This window comes from Pogona vitticeps, chromosome 2, assembly GCF_051106095.1.
Source record: "Pogona vitticeps strain Pit_001003342236 chromosome 2, PviZW2.1, whole genome shotgun sequence".
Classification (NCBI taxonomy): domain Eukaryota; kingdom Metazoa; phylum Chordata; class Lepidosauria; order Squamata; family Agamidae; genus Pogona; species Pogona vitticeps.
Window position 1 is genome coordinate 31,776,262 of NC_135784.1, and position 27,542 is coordinate 31,803,803.

The window sequence follows — 27,542 nt, forward strand, 5'->3', positions numbered from 1 at the left end:
AGAATCATTCCCTTTTGGTTTGATTCCCACATGTGCAATGGACTAGATGGCTGTCCTTTGGAGGAAGCCACTCAATTGAAAAATTCCTCTGAACTTTGGAGGACAGGGGAGGGTGATTAATTGTTGTGCAAGGATCAGCAGTGGTGTGGAAGACTTCTTTTTTTAAAGAGCTGTCAAAGCATCACTGATTCGCTGCATCCTTTCACATCCCTTAAAGACAAGTTGTTTTCTCCCTTCCCCTCCAAATCAAGAAAGTTTAAAGGGAAAGCTTCCTGTTTCTCAGTTGAAAAATAGGAAACTTTCCTCCACGCATGGGAAGGAAAGGACTCAAATCGCAGCCACTTCCGCACTGCCTGGCCTCTCTCATTGCCACTGGAACTAGCTGGGATGGCTTTAAATACAATGGCTACAAACTGTTGCACGTTGGCTCAAACAATCACACCGCCTGTAATGATGCAAATGAATTCATGGTAAAAGAAAAAACTAGAAGCCCCAGTAAAGGAGGAAAAAAATATGGATGCGGGGCTGGAGTTCAAGCTGATTCACATTGGCTTTTATATTACGTGGTCAACAGAAAAAATGGAAACCAGATTATTCCAATGCTGGAGCATTTCACCTATTATATGTCAATGTAAATCACACTCGTGGTTTCATTTTTTTTTTCTGTTCTGGGTAGATGTGCTTCAGAGTACACCTTGTTTCACCCTCTTCTCTGATTTGTACATTTGACATGGTTCAAATAATGGGAATTAATCTTTCCATGGACCCAATGATGCATGAAAGATGTGGACAAAAACTTTCTGTTCCTTTCCTGAACATTTATGGCCATGAACTGCCAACATGGTCCACCGAGTGACTAGAACAAACCAATGAGACAGTTAGACTTCACAATGTCTATATAGTTGTGCCATGCACCGGATGATAAGCACACAAAATTTTAAAAAAGGGACAAAGGCTTGGGTTGCCTTTGAGATTACCATATTAATTTTGGTATGCATTTTTCTGGATTCCGATTCATTGGACAGAGTGCAATATGCAGGCCACAGGTTTTATACACAATGAACATTATTGTGGGGGTGGGATCAGAGTGGAATGGGATACAACAAGTCACCTTTCTGTTATTGAAACCAGTGAACTTTCCAAGAGTGGAAAAACACAAGTCTCATGGCATTAACAAGCTTTATTTGACATAAACATTCAAGGCCTTTAGGACACTTATTTAGAAACAAGATTGAGTCGGGGGTTAACATAAAAATCCTGGCAATTATGCTAAACATCTGTAGGCTACTACACAACTCAGTTAAGCTTTTTTGTCCTTCAACTGCCAGTGCAATGCTGAAGCCATAGTTCTCTTGTTTTCCACACACTTGAGAATTGTAATCCACAAAAACTCAGGCTAAAATAAATCTGTTAAATTCATCTGGCATCTTTTGAGACTATGTCCTCTTTTTTTCTTTGTATTGTTTTGTTTAATATATGCTGAAACAGATTAACCTCTGCTACTAATTCATGTCATGTGAAGATGTATGCAAGGAGTTGCAGATGCTGGAATAACAAGAGGGGAATAAACTGAAAGAGAAAAAAATAAACAGAGCTTGGATATATGAAAACTAATATAGTTACCTGTTACTTTTATAAGTAAAGCAAGGATTCCTATGACTTTAAAATGTTAGAAATATGCAAGCATTTATGACCTTAAAGTTGCTTAAACATGATCAATTAAATAAAAAACATAACTTTATAATTTTTCTAAAATTAGCACTCAATTTTTTAAAATATGTACTTATACACATAAATAAAAATTAAAAGGTTTATTCTTCTTCACTACCAGTCTAGAAGTGCTAGTATTGAAGGAAAGAATCAAATGAACATTTTAAGAGTAAAATAAGTCATATCTGGATTAGTGTTTTGCCAATAGCAGAATTGCATTGGATGATCATGTGCTTCTTGAGGCTCTCAAGCTCGGAACTCCTTCTGTTGTCTCCCAGTATGTTTTTATATTTGGAGAAACTCCATTTGACATCACAAGAGGTTATAGGAACAAATTTGGAAAAAAGCCAACTCATCGGGAGAAAATTCTGGCTCCAAGTCATCAAATTTTGCTTCAAGTTTATTTCAAATGTTCCTTATTTTGCAAAGTGTTGAATGTCCCAGATGAGATTGCAGCATCTTTGCAGTTTAACATGTATTTTTTTCAGCCACTTTCCCCTTTGCTCACTTTAAATCACCCTCAGTTTGTTTCGCAATTTTAAGTGCATCGCTAAGTTCCATTCTTACCATTTCAAGGCGGGTGATTGTTCATGTTACTTTTTTTATATATATGCCAGTCTTGCACAAACTTGATGGAGGAAGATTGAGAACAGTAAAATTCTTGAACTATCTGCTGCAAGGAATCATAATTTGTGGAATAAATTAACTGCCTCCAGCCAAGTGTGGCAACACATCATAACAGGTTGCAGAGGGATAGCAGAAGAAAGAGTAATTTCTTTGTACTTTTGTACTCAAAGTGGAGCTTAACAAAAAAAATTTCCCCTTTTGAAACTATGTTATCTATATCAGGATAGTTGCTTCAAGTGTCTTCGTTCACTCTGGGTAAACTATGTGAAAGGCATTTGATATTGATCATTTTTTGATAAATTTGTTTTATTTTATTTATTTATTTATTTGATTTCTATCCCGCCTATCTAATCAATTAAGATTACTCTAGGCGGCTTTATTTAAACTATTTTTTACCCCGCCTTTCTCCTAAAAGGGACCAAAGGCAGCTTGGACTTTAGGAAGTTTAAGTCCTTTGGCTGCCTTAGTTGTGTATGGAGTGGCATCTGTTACAAAGAGGAGGATTTTCCCCCTTTTTTTACACCATCTGGCCCAAGTAGTTTCATAGCATCTTCGAAGAGCACAACAATAGTGGATTGTTTTCTTTTTGTAGAGTTTCACTTTAGAAGAAACACTTCACCAGGCTTGTCATACTTCAGAATGCCAATAAAAATCCCATCTCATATCTTTTGCTGGCTCCTCAGGAGGGTTGCCAATGATCAAAATACCACAAAAAGATAATGCTTAATATGAAATTAAACAGAAATGTGACATCACACTTTAAAAAGGTCAGATTATGGCTTTCCAGGCAAATAAAACCAACTTAATTCTCACCAGATTACTCATAAAACAGTTTAAACTTACTTATAAATTCAAATATATGTTGCAGAAAAAATATGCCATGTCATAGAAATCCTCACTCTATTTAGAAGTAATGAGAGTGAAATGATGACACATTTGATAACTAACTAAATTAGTAGTTACACTGCTACTTTATTTTTGTGGTGAGCAAAGTTCTGTAAATATATTTAAAAGTTACCATGAAAAGACATTTTGCTAGAAATTTTTCATACCAATCGTAGCATTTCCTATTTCCCAAAGATCAAAAAGAAGTACAGCGCATTACAAGAAGTGGCACTTGCAAACAACAACGAATTGGTTTTTTTTAATGATACTTCTAGAAACATGAAAAAAATCCTGCTTTTAAAAGCGGCATTCGAAGCTCTGATTCTGCAGACTTTGCAAAGTTGAGAAGGGTGTACGCCGTAAACAGCAATCAGAAATGGAATTTTTTGTTGCATAGATGCCTGCCTGCACAGCATCGGACATTTAATGTATGGCCACCCGTCTTCTTTCTCATCCCACAGTGATAGTGATCAGACACAAAACAGCCGTAGACACGGAATTTCACCTCTTTTTCTATAAGGGAAGGAAAAAAAAGAGAACCTTCAGGACTGCTTCTCTCGTCTTGAGTGTGTAGATCATTGGTGGGCAATGTTCAGCCCTTCAGATATTTTTAGGTTGCGCGATCAGACAGTTGATCTAAGAATGTCTCACCTGATCCCACCAGAAAGGATGGCTTTAGCAGGAGCCATTCCCTTTAAAACAACCTTTCTGTCTGCCAAGAAATTGTTTCAGCCTGCCACCCCCCTGCCACACAGACAAGCCAAAGCCCTATAGCTGGACCAAAATATTCTGGCCTGAGCATAGGTTGGGGTCAGGCCAGAGTGCATTTCCCCAAATATCGTATGAGTGCCGGAAAACAGATCACATCAGACTGCTCCACAAGTGCAGTTTATTTCCTCGTGTGATTATTCCCTTGGAGCCTGAATTAGAATCTTATCGAGTTGATTTAGGGCCCCAGGGATGTCATCTGTGGAACTCTGTCCTTTGAGCCCTGGATCTTTGCACAAGAAGAAGAATTTGAAAGACAGAATGGGCTTGAGATGTGGTTCCTAACATATTAGGATTAGAAAGCTTTTGGGGTGGGGCTTTATTTTCTATGTGAGACAACTCCTCTGGTGCCTTTTTTGTGCAGGGAATTCATGGGCATATTTTATATAGTGCCCAATTTAAGCCAAGTTCGCATTATTGTTGCTGGGCGGGTTTGTTTTTAATTTGCTTCTTTGTTTGATTTGACATTCCAGATCTTCTCAAAGTTTATTGTCTTTGCAGAGCTCATGTACAAAATAATCCCGTTGAACCAAACAAACAATATAAAAGCATGTTTGCAGTATAAAATCTACAGGTTTTGGGGTCATGTTGCCTGGGGGCATTCTGAGATTTGTAGTCCAAACATTAATTTCCCCGAGGTCTGAATAACAGAATAAGCAGAAATGTTGTATATAGAGGATGAACTTGTAAAGCTGCTTTACATTGAATTGAAACCTTCAGAAAAGGTATTATCAGCTTTGATGAGCAGCAGCATTTGAAGTTTAGCTGTCTGGGGTTTTAAGCCATTAAGGTCCATTGCCTTTATAAAAGATCTGCTCCTAATAGACAAGAAAATCTGTAGATCTGGTTTGACGATGGAGAGCAACAGAGCTGCCTGCATTTTTAGACTCTCCTTGGGGGTTTAATTACAGGAGTCTGCCATGATGTGTACCTTCATTTTAAAATTCAGCACTGCTTGACCGGATGACACAGACAGAAACCTGTTTATGCAGTGCTCAGCTCTGCACTTAAATGGGCATCCCCAGTTTTTTCCTAACTGTCAGAAAAGAGAGGAATCCAGAAGGCTTTAGTGTCATTTGATGAGCCAGATTGGACCTACACCTGGAAGATCAGGGTTCAAGTCCTGCTGTAGGTTTCATTTGTGACTCTAAACAATAGAGTTACAAACAAAACCAGCTCTGTAGTTGAAAGGAAGCACAGTGAGGAATCAAATTCCTAACTTCTGGCTCCACAGCCAGATGCCTAAACCACGGAGCTGTCCAGCCAGCTTTAGGCTGTTTTCCCATCACCTCAAAAGACAAGAGGAGATGCACCCCAGGTTGGGGAAGAAAGGACCGGGGGAGGGGGACACCGAATTTCGTAAAACTGAATGTGCCAGTGCTTGCACATATGCACAAGCGGCAATGGTTACCTCTGATTCAAACTGCATCACAAAACATCTCACCAACACATGTGATCGGGTGATCCATTTGCCAGCTGCTGAGTCTACTTTCTGGGTGCTAATAAGTGTTGGACGGGCAACCCCAAGGATCCTAATCTACTTTTACCTTTACAACAAATTTAGACTGGTCCACACTTCACACGGAGGATTGTCCTTACAAGAGGACATGTGTCCATCCTGTTTCAAAGGAGGAGGCAAGGGGAACAGCAAGAGCTCCAGACGGGTTCACTTACCTGCGTAAATCATGATTGTCATGCATGTTTCAGCAGCCTTACATGTGCCAGCAGTAATCAAGCAGCGCCCATCATCTGTTTCCACCAAGCACTCTTTGCAGTAAAGGCTCTCTAAATGAGGAAACAGATTGGGTGAGACCTGCCAGAGACTGAAAAAGCTCCTAGTCCTCATGGCTTCTTCTGTTCAGCCCTTGTGCTCCCATCCCCTAACCCACCCCCAAATCCCTGGGATCACAGTTTATTACTTCTGATGGTTATGTATTTTTTTCACCAGGTCATAGATGTTTTACAGAGCCTGGGAAAACTAGGGCAGGGAGGATACCCTACCATGGTCACTTGGGTTGAGGATTCTGGGAGATGTAGTCCCAAAAAATGATGTTTTCAAAGTGCTGGCTCTCGTCACAGAACAAAGCTATTCTTGCAAGCTTGATATTGGTGCACTCCTGGATTGATCCCAAGTCATACATCGTCCATACTCAGCCACAAAGTTCGCTCAGAGTAACTTTGGCTCTGTTGTTCTCTTTCCCAGCAGAACCTATGTTTTCGATTTATTGTGAGATTGAAGCGCAAACCTATCATACTTCTTTGGAGGAAACGCAGAGCAGAAATATAATGCGCATAACTCATAAGAAATGATAACTGTACCCTAACCAAAGCTTTAAGAATGTACTTTTAGGACTGGAACTCCCTTAGTCCTAAAGATCCAGGGAGTGGGTGGGGGCTTCTAAGATCTGTACTCCAAAATCAATCAATCAATCAATAACCTTCTTCAAGCTCGGATACCAACAAAATGAGCCCTGCCAATTCCAAAATTTCATTCAGTGTCACATATTTCTGTATACAAGAGCTGGCCCATGGGGGTGGGGGACAGGAAGGAGTCCTTGAAAGAGACAATGGCATTGTAGCCATAACAACAATCCATCAGAACAGGACCCAAAACTTACCCACCACCTGTCTGGAGCAGAGCAGAGCTGAAGCAATAAAGAGAAGAGCCGAGGCCATGGTAGAATCACCTGAACTAGCCACTCATGCTCAATGCACACTGATCAGGTTGACTTCATGAGTTCACGCCCTAAGATTTATAAGGCATATCTTACTTGCGACTGTAATTTAACCTTGGTATCTCCTTTAGGGAAGCAAGCCCGTCTGACTCTGGAACTCCCTCCTGCAAGAGGTCAAGCTGGCCCCATATTTGCTGTCCTTCTGCAAAGGCTTTCCTTTAATTGACTGGTTTGTCCAAGGGGATTTTTAAAAAGGGGGTTATTGTATTGTGTTATTTCACTTGTGTTTTTAATATTGCTCTTATTGTGAGTTTTAATATTAATATTGTGTGATGAGTTAGGAGCCCCTGGTCAATGTTTCATTCCTATTGACAAACTGTCAAGCGTGTATATGTTTCTTATCCCTGCTGTTTCTCGTTCAAATTTCATTGTCTCTTGTCTTTTTTTCTATCAATAGTCACTTTCAGGTTATTCAAAGTGTGTCAAGGGAGATTAAAACATTCTAGGACAGATTTTTGTGTGTTGCCATTTCTGATGTCAGATTTATGCCCAATTGTTCTCTTGTTTTAGAGAAGGTCAAAAATAAATCCTTGGGCATAAATCCTTGCCAGGGCAAACTGTGTCCCACTCAACACCATTTGCCCTGACAAGGATGCCGAGTGGGACTGTGATAATAGATCACATGAGCAGAGGAACAAGTAAACAAGCTCCTGATGTTGTGAATGATACTGTTGGTTCCTATCATTTTGTCACTAGAGTCGATGAAGAGACAGAGCTGGTGCGAGGAAGGGTCTAAATCCCATCTCTGTATCAATATTGTGTGGTCTGTTGCGTGTGAATACAGTAGTTGTTTGAGACTGGGCGGGTGTGTATCTCTAAGCAACTGCAGACCTGCCACCCAGGGCTCAGGAAAGTGAAGGATCCCAGTCACGTAACAATTAACAGTCATCCAGTACAAGACAATCTCTTGGCTTCCCTTTTGCTCTCTAGCTCCCAGGACCTCTTTGTCTAAGACCAAAAAGTGAAAAACAGAGGAGAGACCTCAGGATATTTTTCCAGTCTTTGTGGAACTCTTTTCTAATGGGGGAGAAAAGCTGGGCTTCCCAAACTTGCTGTGGCCGTTACCTTGGTGAGTAGGACTGGTTTCATCTGGGCCTTATGCTGTAGCTCAGTGGAGCATTCAGTAATTTCTGAGCCAAAAGTCTGATATTCTGTACAGACAGGTTTAATGAACATACCAAGACAAACTCTTCATTGATTTTAGGAGAACAAGAAGTTTGCCATTAGCTCTTTTCAGATCATTAAACAACTCCACCCAGACATGTATGTAACCTCTACCTTCATAAGCCCCGTGGAGCTTTGGTGGAATAAAATGTGACCAGGGTTTAAAGAGAACAAGGTTTGTTTAGCGGTGGCCATAACGGCACAGAATAATATTGCTATTGATAACATAAATGCATAACACATCCAAAGAAGATCAATCCAACTGATAAGTCTTTCCCTGTGAGTCGAAAGATAAAATCCCATCACTCTTGCTTGCCAACTTTGCAGACTTCCAGTTGAATATTCCACAAATGCAGTAGGACCCCCATATCCACTGGGGATTGGTTCCAAGCCCCCAGGGATAGTGAATATTGTGGATAATAGGAAATGCTACATATCTAGCATGATTTAAAAACACACACACACAAATGATTAAAAACCCATGGGGAGTGAAAGAGTCCTGTCTCTGCAGCTGCATTCATCAGCAGGACTGATGATGAATTAGTGCATATGCACCAACACTGTCATCTACATCAGAAGTCAAAGACAAATTCTACAACGATCTGGCAGCTACTATCAAAAAAGTCCCTGAAAGAGAGGCACTGTTCATTCTTGGAGACTTTAACACTAGAGTTGGTGCTGACCACAATTCTTGGCCCACTTGTCTAGGCTGTTATGGCATTGGGAAGATGGACTAAAATGACCAACACTTGCTGGAGTTTTCCTGTTACTATGGTCTTTGTGTCAGCAACACATTATTTAATATGAAGCTTCAAAAGAGTTTCCTGGAGATATCCAAGATCGAAGCATTGGCATCAGCTCAATTTGATCCTCACTAGATGTTCTAGCCTTCCTAGTATTACGATCATACGCAGTTACCAGAGTGCTGATTGCGATACTGATTTTTCCCTGGTGTGTAGTAGAGTAAAACTGCGAGCAAAGAGATTGTATCGCACAAAAAAGGAAGGAGGACCATATATTGACATCAGCAAGACTCGCAATCAGAGAAAAGTGGAGGAATTTGCTCAAGCACTTAAGAAAACTCTTCCAGGCCTGGCTGATGCAAATACACCTGAAAGATGGGAACATTTCAAGAACACTGTTTATTACATCACCTTGTCCACATTTGGCGAGAAGACCAAAAAGACGGCAGACTGGTTCGACGCCCATTCGGAGGAGTTGATATCAGCCATCAAGGAAAAGAGGAGAACTCTAGCAGCATACGAAGTGTGTCCTAGCGAGTGCAACTTAAAAGTTTTTGAGTTGCTCGTAGCAAAGTCCAACAGACTGCCAGAAGATGTTCTAATATTATTGAATGATTATTGGCATCAGCTCTGCTCTCAGACACAGATAGCAGCAGACACAGGTAACATCAAAGGAATGGATGATGGAATCAAGCAGACTTTAGGTCCAATACAGAAAAAAATCTGCTCCCTTGAAGTCTGCTACAGGCATGATCATCCAGGACCGAGCACAGCAGATAGAACGCTGGGTGCAGCACTATCCTGAGCTATATTCTACTCCCATTCACTGGGAGGCTGCTGCTGTTTGCTTCCAACAGCAGGGTTTTGATATATGCCATAGCAGTATGATCCTATCAATACTTTTTTGAAGCAAATGCACCATGGAAGTTGGCTGCCATTACTGTTGCATGGCTATCCTTCTATAATATATATTTTTTAATTCTGCCGTCAAAGTGTCAATATGTTGGCAAACTCATGTCACCAGCTTTAAAGGTAGTGGTAGAGGTTCCATCACTCCACCTACTGTCTGGCAAGCAACACAGCTGTGGGTGGGAGTGTTGGGTCCACTGAGTGCAATGCATTGATTCTAGAGGCACCGGTGCAACAGAGGGAAATCTACCCATCAGGAAACACTACCCAACATATCAATGTATTTTTTTTTAAAAAAAATCCAAGTTAAGGGGCTTCAGTGCCCCATAAAACAAGAGAGAAAATAAATCGGTACCATGGTGTCGCTGGCCATAATGATTAGAATGGAAGAAAATGTATCGGTAATATTAAAACACATTCGGATGCTCATCCAGGTATATATACCATGTCTCCATAATGCGTTACAATGAAAGTATGGAAAGTATCATTAGAAATGGGGAACATTGCGGTGTCACCATGGCCTGAATTTGAAATTTTTTTTTTTTGTGGTCTGCACTCACTATGCTGGATAACAACCTGCAAGAGATAACTGGATGAGGGGGGGGGGGAATTAAGCAAAGGCTTGTGTCTAATGCCAAGACTGAGTGGCATTGGAAATCATGAGATGCTAGTAACTCCTTGACCCAAGAATCTATCCCACTGCACTATAAAGGTGGCGCTTGGATAAAAATAGGAGGAACATATGCTGTGTTAAGTACCCAGACCTGAATTAGCAAAGTACAGATGGCACATTTCGGGTGAACCCTCATCCTTAAATATGCAAATCTATCATATTCATGAGGTAAAAAAAAGACAGGCACGTGCAGGTTTGAGGTAACCCACTTAGACTTAGGATATAACACCACAGGGAGGTGTTGAACATTGTTTCCTCAGGTGTTGCTTTTCCTGTTAAATTAATTAAGTCGCTGAGTAACTAGTTTTAAATTGGTCAAATGAAACAGAGGGGTCCCCTGAGTTGTGGAGCTGTTTTGGCCATCTCAGTCTACAGAGAAACTTGAATGGTCTGGGAGAGAAGCATTGTCTGAAGGCAGGTCCCCATTGGAAAGCATCATTACATCCCATAATTCTGCCATAATTGATCCAATGTGGTTCGGCTGGCCTCATTAGCATCTTTCTTCTGGGAAAAGTAGCAAGAGAGGGTCCCTGTGCTTATTAGCAGGGATAGATCCGGATGGAGCCATTAAAAAGTCTTCAGATTTTAAAAGTGCAGAAGTTGCTTGATGAGTCCCAAAGAGAGATGAAGAGATTTTAAGAAAAGTTGCCGAATATTTGGGAGACATTTTAATAAGTCATGGGACTCAGAAGGGGATCCTTAGAGAACTGGTACTCTCCCCCAAACTGCTGTACCTTTAGTAACTACATGGTGTGTAGAAACTTCTGAAATTTTTACAGTCTTGCATGCTGCCTTCAGAGGGTTTGGCTGGGATGGATCTTTCTGGGTCTGGGTGACTGTCAATCTGTTCAGTACTAACCAATAATTCCTTCCCTGCCACTGAAATCAAAGAGGACCTTACCTCTCTGCTCTACTTGCCCCACTCTCTAGAGTCTGTTTAGGTCTGCTGCTCAAAGCAGTTGTGTCTGTCAGCTTGTTGTTGATCTGTTTCAATTGTAAGCAAAGAAAGTTTTTTATTCTTTCTACTGATATTGTGTCACAGTGAGTTATTGAGATGGTAAGGGCCAGTTAATGAGAAAAGGAATGGACTAATCTGGCCAACATGAAGCTGTTCTACTCTGTGAATCCCTGTACATTTGCTGTGCAGCTAGAGGAATTTAAAAATTCGAAACTGCAACAGAGACAACCTGCGGGGGAAGACAATATTGCTAATTTACCTTGCTGTTTGCATTGGATTAAGCACAGAATTAGAATTAAAATCTGGTGACTAAACAACTTGATAATCAATGTGGGAAAGCTACTGTGGAATTATCTCTTTTAAGTGGGCAGTCATCCTTTTCTTGTTCAGCTAGCAGGAGTAGTTCAAATTTTCTTCAATCAGGTTGATATCACTTTTGTTTGCCTTCTGCCCACTGTGATTGTCTGATAATTGCAAAGGGCTGCTCATGGGGGTGTCAGTTCCCCTCAACTGAGTGTTCCATGTCTCCAAATAATTCCTTTTTTTTAAAAAAAAGCTTCAAGTCAGTACTGGATGAGTATTGTTAGGGCACTTAGGAACACTGAATTTAAGAAAGAGAGGTGGAAATTGCCACTCAGCACCTTGTTAGCACCCTGTCAAAGACAGCTTCTGCTGCTGGGGCTTCAAACAAATACAGCTTTATGTCTCTCCCCCTGTTGATTTTTCCAAACTGTCAGTGATTTCACACATAGAAACCCAATTTTTAAAAAAATTGTATCATGGAGGATCAAACTGTACTTTCCCTGCTGTTTAGACACACTCTCATTGAGTAAATTGTTGCAGATCTTAAAAACACACAAACCCTTGGAAGATGCAAGAGGGAGAGGCCACAATCATACACAACTGCCTATTGTGTATGTTTGACATACACAATAGGCAGTTGTGACAATTTCTTAGCTGTCTTCTGAAGGAGAATCCAAAGATGCTGACGTAAGCCACCAATATCCCAATACTTATCACAGAATGAAGAGTGGGTGGCTTCAGTCAGGGGCAGCAGCAAACCCCCCCAACTTACGGTTGCACAGATTAATTAAAAGGAAAGTGAAAGAGGAGACAAGAAATAAAAATTAACCTCTTACTGGAGCTTTGTGAATGGATTCGTTTAAGAAAAATTTAATTCAATAAAATGTATCCATGTAAAAAAGAGAACAAGAGATAATACTTCTCTGTTCTGCTTACAACAGCTTGATACACATTCATCGTAATCATGAAAAAAACATTCAATTGTGTGTTCATCATCAAAACAACAGAACTCATTTTCAAGAAACATCCTGAGATGTTTCTCTCCCTCATTGCAACTTTGCAATATAACCATATATATTAGGATTTAGCAGTCAAATAAAGATAGCCAAATTGACTACCTTTATATGATTGCTAAATCCTAATATATATATTTTAAAGTTGCAACGAGGGAGACCTCCACACTCTTTCTTTCTTTCTTTCTTTCTTTCTTTCTTTCTTTCTTTCTTTCTTTCTTTCTTTCTTTAGTTTTTTTTCTTTCTTTCTTATTTATTTATTTATTTATTTATTTATTTATTTATTTATTTATTTATTTATTTATTTATTTATTTATTTATTTATTTATTTATTTATTTATTTATTTGGATTTCTACCCCGCCCATCTAGACCAAAGCAATCATTATGTTAGACTGCACAGGGAAGCCATTGAAATCCACAAACACCAGCAGAGCTTCAACAAAAAAGAAGAAAATTTGAAAGTCAACAAAGACTGGCTCCCAGCACTGAAAAATACAACCTGAAAAAGGTAAATGAACTCTACCCAGCCACCAGGACCGGTGATCACTGCACACAAAAGACCAGCCAACAACACCCATCAGTCACAGTGATAGATCATCTCTCCCCCTTATCACAGCAATACACCCACAACAACAACAACAACAACAACAACAACAACAACAACAACAACAACAAAACACTGATCACGATAATCACCCAATCTCATGAAAGGACAAAAGCTGATCCCACAGCTATAAATACTCAACTATCCAACAAACTGCACCAGAACACAGACAGAGTTCTGATTCCTGTCCTCTGAAGATGCTGACCACAGAGACTGGCGAAAGGAAGAAAAACCTTAAGAACATGGACAAACAGCCCGGTAAACCCACAACAACTATCAAATACTATACATTGCATGGTCTCTGGCTTCATCTCATGTCCAGTACTGGTAAATACACCCTGGAAATAAATAAATAAATAAATAAATAAATAAATAAACACACACACACACACACACACACACACACACACATACATACATACATACATACATACATACATACATACATGAGGTTTCTTAATTTAGTATTAAATTTAGTATTAATGGATAAGTGAATCAGTGGATACTGGTCCCAGAGATGGGGGGGACATTCCTACTTTTCTCAAAACCAGACAGGAGTTATTTGAGCAAGGAGAAGACATCTGAATTGTTGTAGGCTTGGATGGACATGAGTCATAGGTAGGGATTGTTTTCCAGCTACCCTGGGATAGGCTTGTATAAATATGCCAGTGCATGTACAGAGTGTTGAGAGCCTGGGGGACAGGCAGAGACAGAGGCTGCCCACCACAGCCCCTAACTACTCGACTCCCCGCCAAAAAAGTGAAAATTATGTTACATGTCTTTCCACGTGTCTGTTTCTACCTTTAGAATTCTCTGCTAGAGAATTCTCTTTTTGTAGTCTTTCTTGAACGACAGCACTTGAGCTTTCTTACAGAGAAATCAAGATTCGGTAGAGCGGAACCATGAAATTTAAACTAGGAACAACCCCTTGTCAATGTATTGTGTAGATACATTTGAGAAATCCCATAAGATTGCCACCCCTTGTAATGCTTCCAGGCAGAGGCCTCGTTATGTTGATTCCTGAAGCATATTTGTAGTTCCTGCTTGGCCTGAGATTATAATTTTTTCCCTCAGGGCTGAGTGTCCAAATGATGCTGAACCACCCTCTGAGCACACAAAGGTGGAGGAAGGGATGTAGGATAGCCTCGGTCTGCTAGTGGATCTTCTTTCTGCTCTTAGGAACTGGGAACCCTTGAGAGGAAAGTCGCTACCACCAGGTAAACACATCATTTCTTCTGAGACGAGTATGTGAACTTGACTTCATCAACATAGATTGTAACAGAAAATACTCTTAATTCAGAAGGTTCAAGGGGGCAGGAGGGGGTAGGTCAGCCAAACAGGGCACTCCAGTCCTCCCCGGAGAGGGTTGCGGGGGAGATTCGACAGTTGAATGGAAGTGCCTGTCTCTGCCATAGATGTGCCTTTGCTTCTATAATCCTTGTCTCCAATATATGGAAATATTAGTGTGTGTGTCAGGTAATGACAAAGAAGCACACTGACAACAAGGATAAACCATTCATAAAATGTTGGTAAGCCCATATCTCTTAAGAACATGAGCAAAGATCTGTGCGTACTGGGGAATGCAGGACAGGGAAAAAAGTGAGGTTTGGAACGTCAGCGCAGAATCTGTAAAATGTGTCAAAAGAACTCTGGATGATGACAAAAACAGGGTGGCACCTTAAAAACTAACTGCTATAACTTTCATGGACAAGTTCACTTCCTCGGACTAAGGAAGTGGACATTAGACTATAGCAGTTGGTCTTTAAGGTGCAACCATGTTTTTGTCTGTCTTAATTTTTTTTTAATTTTAATTTTGTTTTTGCCTCATATGCTAGCACAAACTAACACGGCTACCTCTTCTAAAACTATGATGACTCTGTATGATCACCTCAGGTGCTGGGTTGTAAAGTATTTTCCTATTGTTATACTTACATTTTTAATTAAGTCACTGTTTGCTTCACTGTTTCCCAAAAAATGACTACTAAAATTACCTCTTCATTTAGTTTGAAAAAAAAATGCTATAAGCTTCTGGCTGATAGTACAAAACATACCTGTGTATGGAGACCACACACTTTGTATAAGTGTAAAAGTAAGTAAACCGGTTGCATCACAAAACTCATGAAGCTGGCCTTCACTGTACATGGTTGTAGTGCAGCTTGGTTATTCTTTAGCAAAAGGAACTAATGAAACCACCAAATCTATATGTTGGCTATTGAACTTGATACGATTGGTGAAACCATTCTTTTATCCCGAGCTCAGCCTCTTTGTCTCTGATGGCGCTTGGAGACTATGTTCTGGCATTTGTAAAAGTGTGTGTAAATGTTATCTGGGGGTGATTTGCACATATGGAAGCTGCCCCTGACGAAGACACAATCAAATTACGCACTAAATTAGAATAGTCTTTGCATTGCATACTTTATTTTACTACTTTAAATAGAAGCTGAGGGGGTGGTGGAGAATGTGGTCTGCAGTGAGAGGGGTTTAACCACTTGCCCTCCCATGGTGTGCAGCTGAGGGGTGGGGGGAGATACCTCCCTCATAAAAGTTGCTGCTCTTCTCAGGAGATAAACTGTTCTCCGCACCAGAGGTAGCTTCCCCTCTGAGGGGAACGGCAGCTTCCATAGTGTGCGTGAGAAAGAGAGAGAAGGTAAAGAGAATTTTTTTAAGCAAATTGATTCTGCTGCAAGGCCAAAGGTATTCTTTAAAAAACAACTTTCCCATACTAAAATCCTTATGCTGTTCATCACAAACACTCTGCAGTTCAAAACAGAAAAATTAAGCATGGGTGCTAATGAGATGTTATTATAAGTCAAACACTGGTGCAATCCTGAATTGCAAAGTTTTGAAAAGTAGTCATTTAAGAACTAGAAGTCACACCATATTGATAAAATAGATAATAGCTAATTAGGGGGCAAAACAGATAATGACGATTCAGAGAAACTGAGAGGAAACTGGGGTGTTGGGACAATTATAACAACAGAGAGAAAATACTAAGACTGTGTTCGGAAAAACAGATGAAACTAGATTTGAAAGAGAGGAATGGGTAGGTGCGCAGATATATCTCATATCCACTGAAGAATGGTCACAATAGACAAAAATAGGAAAAGTTAATTTTTCAGACCACAACTCCTGAAATATTCCAACCAGTACAACTGTTCTTGTGATCCCAAACAATAATATTTCCCATCTCTTTTTATGGGTGTAGCAAACAAGTCCTGTGAGCAATGGAAAGGGGTAGCTTAACTTGAAAAAGAGAGGATTAAGAGGAGATATGGGAGCAGCTTTTAGGTATTGAATGGCTGTCATGGAGAACAAGAAGCAGTAGTGGTTGAGGGTGCCAAGTTAATGTTTACTCTCCTGATTATTATTTGTAGATTACTCAAGTTGGATGCAAGAATTTGTTTGAGGTTGGCAGAGTTATGTCTATCTTAACTCTGCCAGACACGACCCTCCTAATCTAGTTTCATGTCTGGCAGCGGATTTTACATCCTGGTGCACTACTATATACCATGAACAGTGCTGTGCCAGGAAAGTCTTAAATATTCTTAAATGGCCCAGAACAGGTTCCTTAAGATGCAGATTGCAATATGTGACAGAAACGTGAAATTAGCTTTGAGAATATGCATTGTATGGCAGTATTTATTTATTTATTTATTTATTTATTTATTTATTTATTTATTTATTTATTTATTTATTTATTTATTTATTTTATTTATTTTATTTTATTTTATTTTATTTTATTTATATCCCGCCTATCTAGTCGCGGTGGACTACTCTAGGTGGCCAACAACAGAGATAAAATACAATAAAAATAAAACAGCAAATTACAAAACAATTAAAGGTAAAGAGACAGTAAGAGAAAAGAAAATCAAAAGTAATCTGGTGAGAAGGCCTGCCGAAACATCCAGGTCTTTAGTAGATTCTTAAAGGTGCCCAGCGAGGGAGCTCCGCGAATACCAGGAGGTAAATTATTCCACAGGCGAGGAGCCACCGCCGAGAAGGCCCTATTTCTTGTTTTCTCTTTTCGGGCCTCCCTCGGCGTTAAGCTCCTCAGCCTCACCTCCTGGCTCGCCCGTGTGACCCGGGTAGAACTTGGTGGGAGAAGGCGTTCCGCCAGGTATCGAGGCCCTAAACCGTTTAGGGCTTTATACGTAAGCGTTAACACTTTGAAGTCGATGCGGAACCTGATGGGCAGCCAATGCAATGCGGCCAGAGTGGGCGAAATATGTTGGAATTTTTTCACTCCACTGAGTAATCTGACCGCCGCATTCTGCACCACCTGTAATTTCCGCAGCAACCTCAAAGGAAGCCCCACGTAGAGCGCATTACAGTGGTCTAATCTTGAGATTACGAGCGTGTGTACTAAGATGGTGAGCGCCCCCACTTCCAGGTAGGGCCGCAGCTGGGCTATCCGCCTGAGGTGAAAAAAGGCGGTGCGGACCACCGACGCCACCTGTGACTCCATGGAGAGCACCGGGTCCAGATGGATCCCCAAGCTGCGTACCCCATCCTTTGCAGGGAGAGTCACACCCCCAAAAGAGAGGGAGTTTCCCAAATCCCCCCTCAGTACTTCCGTCTTGTCCGGGTTCAGCCTAAGCCCGTTCTCCTGCATCCATTCCAGTATAGTCCCCAGGCAGCGCTGGAGGCACAGGACGGCTTCTCCTGCGGTTGGCAAAAAGGAGATGTAGAGCTGCGTGTCGTCCGCATACTGGTGACACGAAGCACCACACCCCCTGATGACCCCACCCCGCGGCCTCATATAGATGTTAAACAGCATTGGGGAGATAATCGACCCCTGTGGAACCCCACAATTGAGGCTCCACGGGGCCGAGACTCTCTCCCCAAGCTGAACTCTCTGGGGGCGGTCCTCCAAGAAGGAACGGAGCCAGGACAATGCCAGGCCACCTATTCCCAACTCGGAGAGCCTCCCCAGGAGGATACCGTGGTCAATGGTATCAAAGGCCGCTGAGATGTCGAGGAGGACCAACAGGGACACTTTGCCCCTATCGGCCTCCCTCAATAGGTCATCACACAGGGCGACCAAAGCCGTTTCTGTGCCGTGGCGCGGCCTGAAGCCCGACTGGAATGGATCCAGGGCATCTGTTTCTTCCAGGAGCGCCTGAAGCTGGTCGGCCACCACCCTCTCGACTACCTTGCTAAGGAAGGAAACATTGGTGACGGGCCTGTAGTTGCCAATTTTGTCCGCCGCCAAACTAGGTTTCTTCCTGATGGGCCTAATGAGTGTGTCCTTCAGGGCAGATGGAAATCTGCCCTCAAGGAGAGACCCATTTATTATAGCTGTGGCCCACTCCGTTGTTAGTGGCCTGGCTACCTTGATTAGCCAGGCCGGGCAAGGGTCCAAAGAGGAGGTGGTGGCACGACAGCGGTCAAGCGCCCTGGAGACAGTGTCAGGCGTAGCAGGCTGAAAGGTGTCCAAAATCACCGGGCAAGACGGAGCGCTGGACATCTCAGCTCAACTCACTGTGCTCAAAAAAGGAGAGAGGTCCCGGCGGATGGCCTCCACTTTTGATTTTGATTTAAAAAATGCTGCAAATTGGTCCGGCGAAAAACTAGGGGGAGGCCCATCGCCCGGACCAACTCCGGAGAGGTCGCATACTATACAGAATAACTCCGCCTGCTGGTTGGACGCCTCGCTTATCCGGTTAGCGAGGTATGATCTACTAGCAGCCTTTACCTTAGCAAGATAAAGGTTAGTAGCGACCCTGACAGCTATCCTGTTGAAATCCGTCGGGGCCCTTCTCCATTTGCGCTCTAGCCGTCTCCTGACCCGCTTCCTCGCCCGGAGGTCCCGGTTAGACCAGGGTGCCGGGCGGTCTCTGCGGCGGAGAGGGCGTTTAGGTGCGATCATGTCAACAGCCCTAGTCGCGGCAGCAAACCAGCCATCCACCAGAGCCTCGACAGGAGCGCCAGCCAGGTCAGCCAGTACTATATGGCATTGGATCCTGGACCTCAAAACCGCCTGTTATTTTGAAAAACAGAAAACATTTGTGATGTGGGTTTATCCCAGAATGCTAAGAATCTATTGGATAGAGGGAGTGACTAATACACAAATACTAAGCCAAGTAAATAAAGAGTAAGAAATCGTGTGACATATAAAATGTAGAAAACAAGAATAATTCAGTCACGTAATATGACCTAAAAAGCAGGGACTGTTATAGCAGATAGTTCAAGGTAAAAGAAATGGGAAAAGAAGCATACAGATAGGAGACCAGACTGGATATAGCGCATCTTGTTTAGAAATGCCACATCCAAAATCAAAGTAGCCATGATGATGTTCATGGCTCCCTTTGGTCAGATCACAGGCAGCCAGTTAACTACAGTGTATGTTAAACATGTATCTGCTGTTTAAAATCCTTTTAAGTTTTAATTCTCTAACAAATGCATCTCTGACTCTAATTCACATCAAATGCTCAAGTGAGGTTGACTTAAATCTTCCCCCAATTAAAAAAAAATAACCACTATCTTTCTAGAATGGGGAAGGAATGGAAGAAATTCATTGATGGCATAAATTTTTGCTCCTTATTTAACCTTTGACTGCAGGATTATATACACGACAGACAAAACAAACACCTTCACATTGAGCCACCCAGCCCTGCACCAGTGGCTCAATGTGAAGGTGAAGGTTCTCTGCACCTTCTGTCCAGAGAACCCCAGCTGTAGTACAACAGCATCTGGAACGCTGAAGGTTCCCCAACCACAGTCTAATGAATACAGAGTGATCTCAGTCATACCAGAAAGCAGCTTCCCTTTGCATAGACATGGCTCCCAAAGGGTGCCCTAGGATTGGGTTAATAAAAAGTGTGCCCAACTCCGAGCTAGGAAACCGTGCTTCAAAAAACAAAGTCTCTACTTTTCATAGTTTCCCAATCTGGACATTTACAGAACTCCAGGGTCATATGAATCTCACTTGTGTATCTAATTCTTTCCCATAGGTGCCTCTCTTTAGCCTGGCGAAATGCTCATTCGAATCAGCAATATCCAAATTCTCATTATCTCTGCATTGCTCCTCCTCCTCTTCCTCCTCCTCTCCTCCTCCTCTTGGAGACAGTTTGAGCCCCATCGCCAAGGAGGTGTCTCATCTCCAACCAGGACCCATGTGTTGCTCCTTTCCAGCTGGCGATCAGGGTCAACCTTTGCTGGGCAACTCTTCAGCCAGAACCCAGATGTCTTCTATCTGATGGAACCAGCCAAGCATGTGTGGGCCAGCATGCCCTGGGGAAGTCCTGAACTCCTCCACGGGCCTGTGAGGGATGTGCTGTACTCGGTCTTCCTTTGCAACATGGAAGCTCTCACGTCCCACATGAAACACCACAGCAAAGTTTCTCATCTCTTCATGTGGCCCATGAGCCGAGGTCTCTGCTCACCTCCAGCCTGTGAGGCCTTTGAGCGCTCGGATATTGTGGACGTCAAGGAATGCAAAGCCCAATGTGGCCACATCCCCTTCCAGAAGATTTCTGAAGCTTGTGCCACCTACAGCCATATTGTGGTGAAGGCAGTTCGTGTCTTCCAGATGGAAGCACTTTATCCGCTCCTGATCGATCCTGCACTCCACCTTCATATTATCCATTTGGTCAGGGACCCCCGAGCAGTTTATGCTTCCCGAAAGACGGTTTCTCTTCTCCCTGACGATCTGCTTATCAGCCACACCCTCAACACCACCCCTAGTACCCAAGAGATCATGAGCAGGATCTGCCATAGCCAGGCTGAGATGTACCTCATGACCTTGTCCTATATGCCTCAAGCCTTGAGGAGGCGGTATCTCTTAACACGTTATGAAGACCTTGTGGCAGACCCTCTTGGGCACCTGCATAAGTGGTACCATTTCACTGGCTTGACCTCTTCCCGTAGGCTTGAGGCCTGGGTCTACAATATAACTCACTGGTCTACTGACAGTCATGAGGTGGAGCCACTGGCAATACAGAAAAAATCTCAGATGGTCTCTCAGGCTTGGAGGGAGCAGCTGAGTTACCAGGAGGTGCAAGAAGTTCAGGTCATCTGCAGAGAAGCCATGGAAGTCTTTGGGTATAAACAGGTGGAATCTGAGCAGGAGCAGAGAGACTTGACACTGGATCTTGTTCTTCCCCGGAGAAAAAAAAGGACATAAAGGGTGACACAAGGGAGGTGGGAGGAAAGCCAAGCAGGCTCCTACCCACCTAGTTCCACTTGCTGCAGGGGCTGGGTTGTACGGGAAAGGACAGAAGTTTGTTGCTAGTCTTATGGACATACAAAGATGTCTTACACTGTCAAGTACAGTTGTGCCCCGCTGGACGATTACCCTGCTCTACAACAAATCCGCATTATGTCGACGTTTTTGCGATAGCAAACAGTGTTTTAAATGGGGGAATTTCGCTTCACGTTAATTGGTTCCCTGTTTCAGGAACCGATTTTTCACTTTACGACAATCAGCAAACAGCTGATCGTCGGGTTTCAAAATGGCCGCTGGCTTTCAAAATGGCCCCCGCTGTTTTCCAGGACAGATTCCTTGCTTTACAGGCACCGAAAATGGCCACCATATGGAGGATCTTCGCGGGACGAGCAGGTATTCAGCCCATTGGAACGCATTAACCGGGTTTTAATGCGTTTCAATGGGTTTTTAAATTTCGTTTGACGATGTTTTCGCTCTACAGTGATTTCGCTGGAACGAATTAACATCGTCAAGTGAGGCACCACTGTAGTATGTGGCAACTGGAGTAGGCTCATTGAATCAGTGAGGATTTGGTGAGTCAACTCCTCTGCCGCTTTTACTGATTCAATGGGACCATGCTGGTTGCAGCTTACTACTAGATTTCAACCACTGGAGGGAGTATCTTCAGTAGGCATTTACTCAGTTTGCATCAGATTAAATCTTTCCTCTCTTCTCTGTCTCTCAATGTTACTATTAATTGGTAAAGTCAGGAAGACACTATTCAGGGAAACCTATCTGTCTGTCTCTATGTGTGTGAGCCGGTGGGAGTGCTTGGGTTACTATCTTGTCATTTGCCTCAGACAGCAAGATGTCTTTGTCATCCCTGGGCTGAAACTGAAGGGAAAATGATTCCCTGGCCACAGTCTTATCATTATATATATCACAGGATAATCAGTCAGTGCATTTGTTCTAAAAGTACCTAACCGGTGTATTTTCCAGGTGCAAGCTGTGTGCCATCAATTTCTGTGACACTTTTCATCAACTAACACATTTATCACAGAAGGTGTTTGTGTGGGAAGGTGCAACCAGTGTTGAAGCATCAGGAAACATGAACGCCAGAGACTTTTCCTTGACTGTCTCAATAATCTTTAAAAAGACACGGAGAAGCTGCTCTGTGGACCACACAGCTTTGGACTGAACTAGGCACCTACAAGCACAAAACCAAAAAACCGCAGAGTTGGAATCATGTTCTAGTTTGTGAGGGAAAATGTATGCTCCATGAGCTGCATGTAGCCCCTGGACAATTTTAAGAGCATGAGGAACTTTTTCAGTTTAAAAAAGTTTTGAAAAGCCAGCCCTGTTTTTTTTTTTTTAGTTTAGAAAACCACTTTGACTGAAATCCAGTAGTTAAGTTACAACTAGAGTATCAATGGAACTTATAAAGGGGCCAAAACTCCACTGATTCAGTGGGCCTACTCTAGCTGTGACTTACTACTGGATTTCAGCCACTGTATCAACATTTTTGACCACGTTGGTGCCCCTTTGGCCTCATCCTATTGGCAGTGCAGGCTGTTAGTCTGCTGGAAAATCTGAAAGCTAGTTATTAGCCCCTCAGAGACTGCCCATCTCTTTTGTGGCCATCTAGTCCAGCAAATGCTCAGCTGCTGAAATTTGGCAAATTTCCCCTAGGCAAAACAGCTGTAACTTCTTGGCCCAAAGAAAGCTGGTGAGACAGCTTTTCCAAGCATGCCCAGGGCTGCAAACTGTACCCAGTTATGAAATACAAAGAACAATAACTAGAATTGAGATTTTGGCTTCAGGGATCATTGTAACCTTCTGTATCGCCCTGCTGGTTAAGCACTTGAATTAGAATAAACACTCTTGTTTGCTAACTGGCTTATGATCACTGTACCTTAAGATGCAGTGAATGTGGATTGGTCCCTTTTTTCCTCCGGATGTTATGACTCCTTACATGGATGGTGGGAAAGGTTTTAGTTTAGTTTAGCTTAGTTTATGTTTAAATTCTGTGCATTTCAAAAGCTTCTACTGAAAATTATTTTGCTGATCAACATACCTTCTGTTAGATCCTCTCTCCCATAAATGAGTACCAACCTATGCCCCCCCCCCAAAAAACTTGTGTTTTGTCTCTAAAGATGCCAAATGAGATTCTGGTTATTCACTGCCATAAGGCTGGGAGACCGGTGACCCTACAACTCTTGATGAAGTACTTTTTCCATCATCCATCACCACTGACAGAGGCGGATTTGAACTGAAGTTCTGGAGGGTAATTTCCCCAACCTACCATGTTGTAGTGTAGATTTGATCATTTCTAGTAATTTTGTACTTACTTTTTTTAGTTTTAAGTATTGTCATTTAATAATGTAAACTGCCTTGAGTCCTTTTTAAGGAGAAAGGCAGGGTAAAAAAATATCCTAAATAAATAAATAAATGTATTCTTGAAGGCTTTCACGGCCAGGATCTGATGGTTGTTGTAGGTAGGAAAACAGACAGAGTTCTAACTCCTGTCCTCTGAAGATGCCGGCCACAGAGACTGGCGAAACGTTAGGAAGAAAAACCTCCAGAGCACGGCCAAAAAGCCCGAAAAAACTACAACAACCAAAAGAAATAAACTGTGGCATTCCTTGAATTCTGGACTGGTTATTAGAACTGGACCCTTTCAAGCCCTACAGTATCTTATGCTGGCCTTGTGAGGCTCCTGTTACAAGGAAAAAGGAAGATATACTGTAAATTCCTCACCAATCAAGTAGCGGAACCATCCGAGGTGAACAACCTTATTGTTTCATAAGTCATATTTTTGCAGGAGTTCCTTCTCCTTAACAACATTGACATTGGTCATCAAGTGAGGCTTCAGGGAGCATCAGGCTAGGAAAGTTACACCAGAAAGGGGGGGGAGAGTGAGGGGCAGCAACAGGGCAGAGCGGATGACTCCATACTCAGCTTCCATTTAGTGGCTTCATGCTTCTTTCCCTCTATGGCTATTCCCATTCCAAAACGGAAGAGGTATGTCATTCCATTTTTTAAAAAATCCCATGCACCTAAGAACCTAACAGATCTAACTCTTCCCACCAAGACTCACATAACCCTCAGGCATGCAAAATATGGATTCCTGCCCCACTACCACCACTTTTGGCCAATGTGAGTATATTTACCTTTTGTACAAACTTGAAATGTTGCTCTTACAGCAATTCTGCACCAGAAGAAAATTATTTATTTATTTATTTATTTATTGTCATTGTAAGTACAGTATATACACAGTATACCCATACAATGAAATTCACAGACACTCAGAGTCCAGACACATGCGCAAACATAACATTCCCCAAACACTCCCCACCCACTAAAAAATCCCCCAACACTCCCCACCCATTAAAAGTCCCCACTAAAAATACAAACATCTACACCGCAGGCCAAGTAACACAGTCCAACTAACTATTCACTACTGGTGGTCTTTAAGCTCATTATTAAGTGCAATTATAGCTCTGGGATAAAAACTATTGAGAAAACGTGTGGTCCGAGTCTTAATTGTTCTATATCTTCTGCCAGACGGCAACAGTTCAAAAAAGTTATAAGCAGGATGGGAAGAGTCTCTCAGGATGCTGTGTGACTTCCTCAGAAAGCGGGATGTGAAGATGTCATCCAGGGTTGGTAGCTGGAGCCCGATGATATTTTGGGCAATTTTAATGGTTCTCTGTAGAGCTTTTTTGTCCGCTACAGAGCTACTCCCAAACCATGCCAGAATGCCATAGGTTAGGACACTCTCAATGGTGCTACGATAGTATGACAGAAGTAAACGCTGAGATAAATTTAACTTGCCGAGCATTCTCAGGAAATACAGCCTCTTCTGTGCCTTCTTCACTAGCATGTTGGCATTTATATTCCATGAGACGTCCTCTGAGATGTAAGTGCCCAGAAATTTAAAACTACCCTCTCCATTTCCTCGTCATTTATGTACAGTGGTAAATGTACATTTCTCTTCCTCCTAAAATCAATTATGAGTTCTTTAGTTTTTTTGATGTTAAGTGTGAGATTATTTTCTTTACACCAGAGTATCAACCCTTGTACTTCCTTTCTATAAGCAGACTCATTGTTCTTTATGAGCCCCACCACTGTCGTATCATCCGCAAATTTAATAATTGTGTTGGTGTTATATAGTGGGGTGCAATCATGTGTGTACAGGGAATAGAGGAAGGGACTTAGCACACAGCCCTGGGTAATAGCACCTGAAGCTGGAAGTCCTTCTCTGAGGGTTCAGACACTAAATAAAGATACTCTAATGGTCTTAAACTGAGTTCTAAAAAAACTTAGTCCAACAACTAAAAATAACTCCAGAGCTGTCATATAAAGACTAGACATTTCTCTGTACTTAACTAAGAGAGAAGGTAAGTTTTTGCCCAGGATGGAGAATATTCTGAATTTATTGCTGGGCTTTGTATTTCCAAAAATGGAGAATCTGCTTTGTTTGTTTTCTGTCTGCTTCCGTTGCTCCTTGGGTTACTCCCAAATGAAACCTAAATTATCACATCAGTGCCACAGCAGGGGAAAAAATAGTTTTCTAAACTAGAGTGTCTTGAATTCATTAGTAAGCACAACCTCTGGGATTTCTGAGCCATGTAGTCCAAAATCAGAGAAAAAATTCCAATCTCTTCACCTCACTACCTAGTCTCTCATTTGAATTTTTGCATTCCTCATTTTGTTCCATCTCAGAACTCCATACAGGCAGACACCACTTTCAAGAATAAGTTACATGTCAGATGGAAACACAGTGGAAAGTCAGCATAGGCAGGTGGAGCCAACATTGGAGATCATATGAGAAAGATGATGGAATCTCTGTGGGGAAAAAATAACAGCATATTCCAGCTCCATTTTCTCGCTCTGATTTTTTGCCGCTCTTCTGATGAAGCCATCTGTATCTCTTGAAAACCTGCACATATTTTAGTGCTCTTTTCTAGAGCAGATATGACATTAATTTTGATTTTGGAACACACTTGTTTTCACTCAAAAAGAAATCCCACTGAAGTCAATGGTGCTGCTCACTCCCAGGTACGTAAGTAGAGGATTGCAGCCTAATCTCTTCTTTTCCTTCTATCAATATATTCCCTGTTGTCTTGGTAAATATTGCTAGGGTTCAGCTACAGGACAGGAAAAGTACGTATTTGATCCCCTGTGGTTCGCAGTTTATCAAATCAGGTTTCCCCAGGTGAAATAATTGCAGCTGTCAAAATGACAATGTGCAGGATTTGGTAAAGACAGAGGGCTTTATTGATATGAAATGGCAACAGAAAAAGTTGCCTTAAGTTGCTAACAAGGTTCTAATTGGCAATTTCCACAATTCTCTCCCTCTCTTTTATATGTAGTTCTCCCATGTGCCCTGTTAATACTATGATCCAGTGCTGAGCTGAAACCCTTTTCCCACAAAAAAAAGAAACTGGAGACTAGGGTGCTCAGTTTAGGAGAACTGCCGACTTCGTGAGCATCCCTTTACATTGGATCGGGTGATCACCCTGAGCATAAAGGATATAAAAGTGATTTCAGGCCAAGCGAAACAGATGTAGACTGCCCCTGCTGGCTGAACAAACACAAATACTGTACGTACTTAAAAAAAGTGGTTACTCTCATTGAGCTTTACATACTGTAATTTTAGTTATGGGTTTTAATTTGAATTCATTTGTGCTTAAACCGAAGCAAACTGAAGGTTAAACAGCAAATGTAAACATGATCTTAATTAGAAATCAGGCAATTAGTATATTGGCTTAGGAGAGGAGCACTCACCGGAGGACTTGGAGCCAGTCTCGCACCGTCTGTGTTACCAAGGTCGCAGAGTTTTTACGAAGATAGAAGTGAGTAGGAGTGGATCCATGTTTGCTGCCTTGAGCTCCCTGAAGGCAACCCAGGATATAGAGAAAATGTTACAAATAACACAGAGGGAAGCCTGGGGAGGAGGGGAAAGTGCTGCTAACTTTTTCTAACAGGGGACAGTATCCTGTCTTTCCCTTAACAGAGTGGATTGCACCTAAAGAGCCTAAAATAGAATCATAGAATCTAAACTCTGTATTTTTTTAAAACAACAATGTTGTTGTTTAGTCATGTCCGACTCTTCGTGACCCCATGGACCAGAGCAGGCCAGGCCCTCCTGTCTTCCACTGCCTCCCAGAGTTTGGTCAAAATCATATTGGTTGCTTCAGTGACACTGTCCAACCATCTTGTCCTCTTGTCCCCTTCTCCTCCTGCCATCACACTTTCCCAACATCAGGGTCTTTTCCCGGGGATACATAAGGGGACACA

At 42.1% G+C, this 27,542-nt stretch overlaps 1 protein-coding gene and 1 long non-coding RNA gene across 2 annotated transcripts; one reads left to right on the top strand and one right to left on the bottom strand.

Moving 5' to 3' along the window:
* Window positions 1-422: 422 nt before the first annotated feature.
* Window positions 423-27,377, bottom strand: LOC110091189 (uncharacterized). The gene is made up of 3 exons (XR_012083435.2): window positions 27,030-27,377; window positions 5,665-5,775; window positions 423-3,735 (listed from the first exon to the last, which is right to left on the bottom strand). It is a non-coding gene; the product is annotated as an uncharacterized LOC110091189 (long non-coding RNA).
* Window positions 19,256-26,626, top strand: LOC110091188 (carbohydrate sulfotransferase 5-like). Its single transcript, XM_078388764.1, has one exon. The coding sequence runs from the start codon at window positions 20,070-20,072 to the stop codon at window positions 21,216-21,218; it is 1,149 nt and encodes a 382-aa protein (XP_078244890.1). The 5' UTR covers window positions 19,256-20,069; the 3' UTR covers window positions 21,219-26,626.
* Window positions 27,378-27,542: the final 165 nt, after the last annotated feature.

What these genes read in the sequence shown, in the direction of transcription:
- LOC110091188 (XM_078388764.1), top strand. Translation starts at nt 20,070, where the DNA reads ATGCTCATTCGAATCAGCAATATCCAAATTCTCATTATCTCTGCATTG.